Below are 4,285 nucleotides of genomic sequence, written 5' to 3' on the forward strand. Positions count from 1 at the left end.
GGTCAAACCGTTAAAAACTGATTGAACCATCGGTTTGATAACTTTGAACCGGAGAAGTGATTGATAGCTTTGAATTAGAGAAGTGAACCGGCCAAAGATACCTTTGAACCGGTCGAATATACCAGCCATAATTAATACATAATTACATATACAAGTTCAATAGGGACAAGTTCCCAAATTCAAACAACAACTTGACAATAGGGACAATATCCAAGTTCAACTATTCAAATGTTAAACATGCAAACCACAAATTCAAACAGCAACTTGACAATAAGGATAAGTTCGCAAATTCAAACAACTTGACAATAGGCAGCCACAATGCACACAGCCACACAATGCATAGACAGCCACACAAGTACACAACCACAATGCACAGCCACACAAAGTCACAAACAGGGACAAGTTCACAAAGCCACAACTCCACAACTAGTAAAATGGCGCCCAATCTTGAACTTCAGCTGCAGCACTCAGACTTGCTTCCAAACCTTCATCAAATGCATTATCAAGATCATCAAGCACATTTTCGTTGACAGCAGCCATTACTTCATTTTCTTCCATTGTATCAGCCTCAGCCTCATCCAAGTTTAGCTCTAAATCTGAAAAACATTATTAAGTTAAATGCTAGCATAGGCAAACATGTATGCTGATTGCTGAAAACAAATAATTTGAACACTTGATATTACCATCACTACATTGTATACTCAAAGAAGCAAATTCACCACGGAATTCATTTAGCTCTTCCAAGTTTAGATGTGGTGGATTATCTTCTACGGTCCATGCTTTATTTCCCTTTCGAATCTCATCCAAACTGATTGGATCATAATTTGTAACCGTTTTTTGACCTAATGTAGGAAAAATTGAATATAATCATGTATTATTTCTAGAAACAAAATGAACAGCAAGGCATCTCTTGTAAGTTGTAATGAAGCAAAACAAAAAGGTACCTTTGGTGCAATCTCAAGTTGCAATGAACATAAACAATATCATTTAGCCTCTCATGCTCAAGTCCGTTCCTCTTTTTGCTGTGTACATGCTCGAACAAACTCCAGTTCCTCTCACATCCTGAAGCACTACAAGTTTGGCTTAACACACGCAAGGCTAGCTTTTGTAAATTTGGAGCACTGCAGCCATTGGTTTGCCACCACTCATCTGTGTGAAAGAAAAAAAAATTAAAGGTGCTGAAATGTAACAGAAAATTACAAGACAACAATATAATGAAAGCGTAGTTACCAGCAAGCATGTGTTGTCGATCATTTATAGTAGTTGAACGTCCAAAATCACCTTCTCCTATTCTAAAAATTCTCATCTCTCTTGTCAAAGAACTCCGAAGAGCTATATCTTTCCCAGCATATTTTTCAATGATATCAAGAACTCCAGAAAAAGTGAAACTATACTTCTCTCTTAGTTGATCATTATACTAGTTATTAGGATTGAACCAAAAGCCGGCAGCATGAATATTCTTATCAAAGTGTTTATCCCATCATGCATCTATGTATTCCAGAAAGGGCTTAACTAACTCCTTCTTCCTCTGAAACCTCTTCTCAATTTCCTCTCGAGAAGCATGGAAGGCTGCAAATAGATAGCCCATTGCAGGTCTCTCATCACTGTCCACAATTCTCAACACCCTAACAATTGGTTCTGATAATTGACAGACAACAGCACAATCTTTCCAAAAGTTCTGATCTAGCACAGCTTTGGTAAATTTTTTCCCTTGTGGATCCTTATAATATGCATAGTTAGTCCACTCACTACAGACCACCATTGCATGAAGATCAGCCTTGTGCTTGTATATGCTTTGCAAAGCAACAAAATTTGTAGCAAAATGAGTTTGCACAGGCCGAAGAATTTCATGACACTTAGTGAACTTCCTCATTAGATATAATGGATAACAATGGTTGTAGATATATTTTGTAATAGATGATGCATGAGCTACAGTGGTCTTCACTAAATTTTCCTTGCCAAAGTCAGACAATACTAAATTCAAACAATGGGCAGCACAAGGGGACCAATAAATAGATGGGAACTCATCTTCTAATCTTCTACCAGCAGCAACCATGTTTGAGGCATTATCAGTGACAAAATGAACAACATGTTCAGCACCAACAAAGTTCACTACATCTCTAAATAATCTGAACAAGAACTCTGCAGTTTTGGAACTTTCAGTGGCATCAACTGACTTGAGAAAGATAGTACCTTTGGGACAATGTACCAAGAAGTTGATGAGGGTCCTTCTCTTCCTATCAGTCCATCCATCAACCATAATTGTGCAACCAGTTTGCCTCCAAGTTTTACGAAATCCATCAACCAAATTTCTAGTTTCCTCAACACACTTTGCAAGTAATGGACCACGCAAACTATTGAAATTTGGCCCCTTGTATCCTGAACCATATGCACACACAGCATCAAGCATTGGCTGATAAAAGATGGAGTTACTTGCATTAAATGGAAGTGATGCATCAATAAACCATCTTGCCATACACAAATCAGTCTTTAACTTGACTTCTTCTCCTTGGAGCACACTCTTTATTGTAGGTTGATCCCCAGGCCGGTTTTAGGCTTGAAATACTTGCCAATACTAGGTGTAGCAATGCCTCTTTTTCTTCCTCTAGTTGCTGCAGTAGGAACATGCCGGGTTGGGGCTGCTTCAGTATTAGAGACATCACATGATTCCTCATCTCCAGGGTCAGGCCCATACGGGTTTTCTTCCTCATAAATCTCTTGCTGCTTCCTTTTCTTATCTTTCCAATTTTCAATACTTTGATTCATTGCATGTTGAACCTCTGGACCAACCTTTGGACATCCAGCCACATTTCTTGGATATTTGGCTAATGTTCCTTGAATTGATGGATTCCTCCTCCTTTCAAAATCATGTCACAATACATGCACTTGATCTTCTTTTTTCCTTCCTCAGTAACATGTGTACAATACCCCCATGCCGGATCAGTTTTTCTTCTTGTCCTTACTTCTGTTCCAACCTCTTGGCTAGGTGCTGCGCTATTGGGAGTGTCTGAAGAATCCACTGTGAATGTTAAGTGCAAAAAAAGACAAATCAGTACTTCAATAATAAGTATACAAAACAGTAGTACCTACTCTAATTTTGTGCAATAATAAGCAATACTACTAATTTGTAGTGAGTAGTGAGTACTAACCATTAGCCATGGTAGATCAGAAATTCAAAACTTGCTATTGCAGTCGATTGTCGAAGATCGACTTGCTATTGCTGCTCCTGGCTCCTGCCCTCGCTCAGGCGCGGCCGGCGCTCCGCCGGTCCGCCGCTCAGGCGCGGACGCGTGGTGCCACCGGTCCGCCACCCAGGCGTGGTGGTGGGCTGGTGGCCTGCCGGTCAGCCCACTCGCCCAGCGCAACGGCGCCCAGGCGTGGTGGTGCTGGCGCCCCGCCGGTCTGCCGCCGAAGCCGCCAGGTGTGGTGGCGCTGGCGCCCCACGGCAGCTGCCCAGGCGCGGTGGTAGCCCCGCCGCCGGTCGGCCCACTAACGGAGGGAGGACGGGGGATTGAGGGAACCGGGATGGACCTGGGGGCTGGGACCGGTGGACAGCGACGGACGGACGGAGGGGGCAGCGTGCGCCGGCCGGTAAGCGCCTGTCCGTGCAGCGCCGCCGCCGGCCGCAATTTTTTTTCCGCGCGATTTTTCCCTCCGGCCGAGTCTCTCTGCTGCCTACTGCGCGGCGTGCCTACTGCCTAACCGTAAAAATTGAAGAATTCCATTTTTGCCCTCATGGTGATAACGTTCCCCTGAATTGATAGAGGGGCATTTTGGTGAAGAATCGAACCAGTCCGGTTCAATCGGAACCGGCCGGTTTACCGGTTCCATAAAAAACCAGCCGGTTCCACCAGTTTTTAATGGTCCGATTGCACGGCCGATCTTTTAAGCGAACCGAGCCAGTTTAGGCCCTGGTTCAGTCTTTTACCGGTCCAACCGCCGGTCCAGTCCGGTTCAAATAACTATGATTCAGAGTGGCTCTGGCAACCTTTTACAATATGGCAATTCGATGGTACTTTAGTATAAGCACATGGCGTTCCCAGCATTAATGATGGATCATGCATGATCTTAGTCAACTTATCTGTTCCACTTGCATTCGTATAAAACTAGAGAGATGCCAAAGCATCAGCATCGCAGCCGGATCCAGCCAAGAAGTTCCACGCGAGGCTCACCAATCGCACGTGTTGAAGAACGTGTCTGTGGTCCTATTCTCCTGGAGGCACTCAGTCACCGGATACTTCTATTGCTCAGCTCACCAAGCTCATATAATGTCGTACCTAGTAGC

At 43.7% G+C, this 4,285-nt stretch overlaps 1 protein-coding gene across 1 annotated transcript; it reads right to left on the reverse strand.

Annotated features, from left to right (window-relative positions):
- Window positions 1-426: 426 nt before the first annotated feature.
- Window positions 427-2,766, reverse strand: LOC101770125. Its single transcript, XM_004980750.1, has 5 exons — window positions 2,571-2,766; window positions 1,750-2,379; window positions 1,518-1,638; window positions 684-808; window positions 427-596 (listed from the first exon to the last, which is right to left on the reverse strand). Exons 1-5 carry the CDS (start codon window positions 2,764-2,766, stop codon window positions 427-429), a joined length of 1,242 nt encoding a protein of 413 aa, XP_004980807.1.
- Between the last annotated feature and the right edge of the window lie 1,519 nt (window positions 2,767-4,285).

This window comes from Setaria italica, chromosome VIII (assembly GCF_000263155.2).
Source record: "Setaria italica strain Yugu1 chromosome VIII, Setaria_italica_v2.0, whole genome shotgun sequence".
Lineage (NCBI taxonomy): Eukaryota > Viridiplantae > Streptophyta > Magnoliopsida > Poales > Poaceae > Setaria > Setaria italica.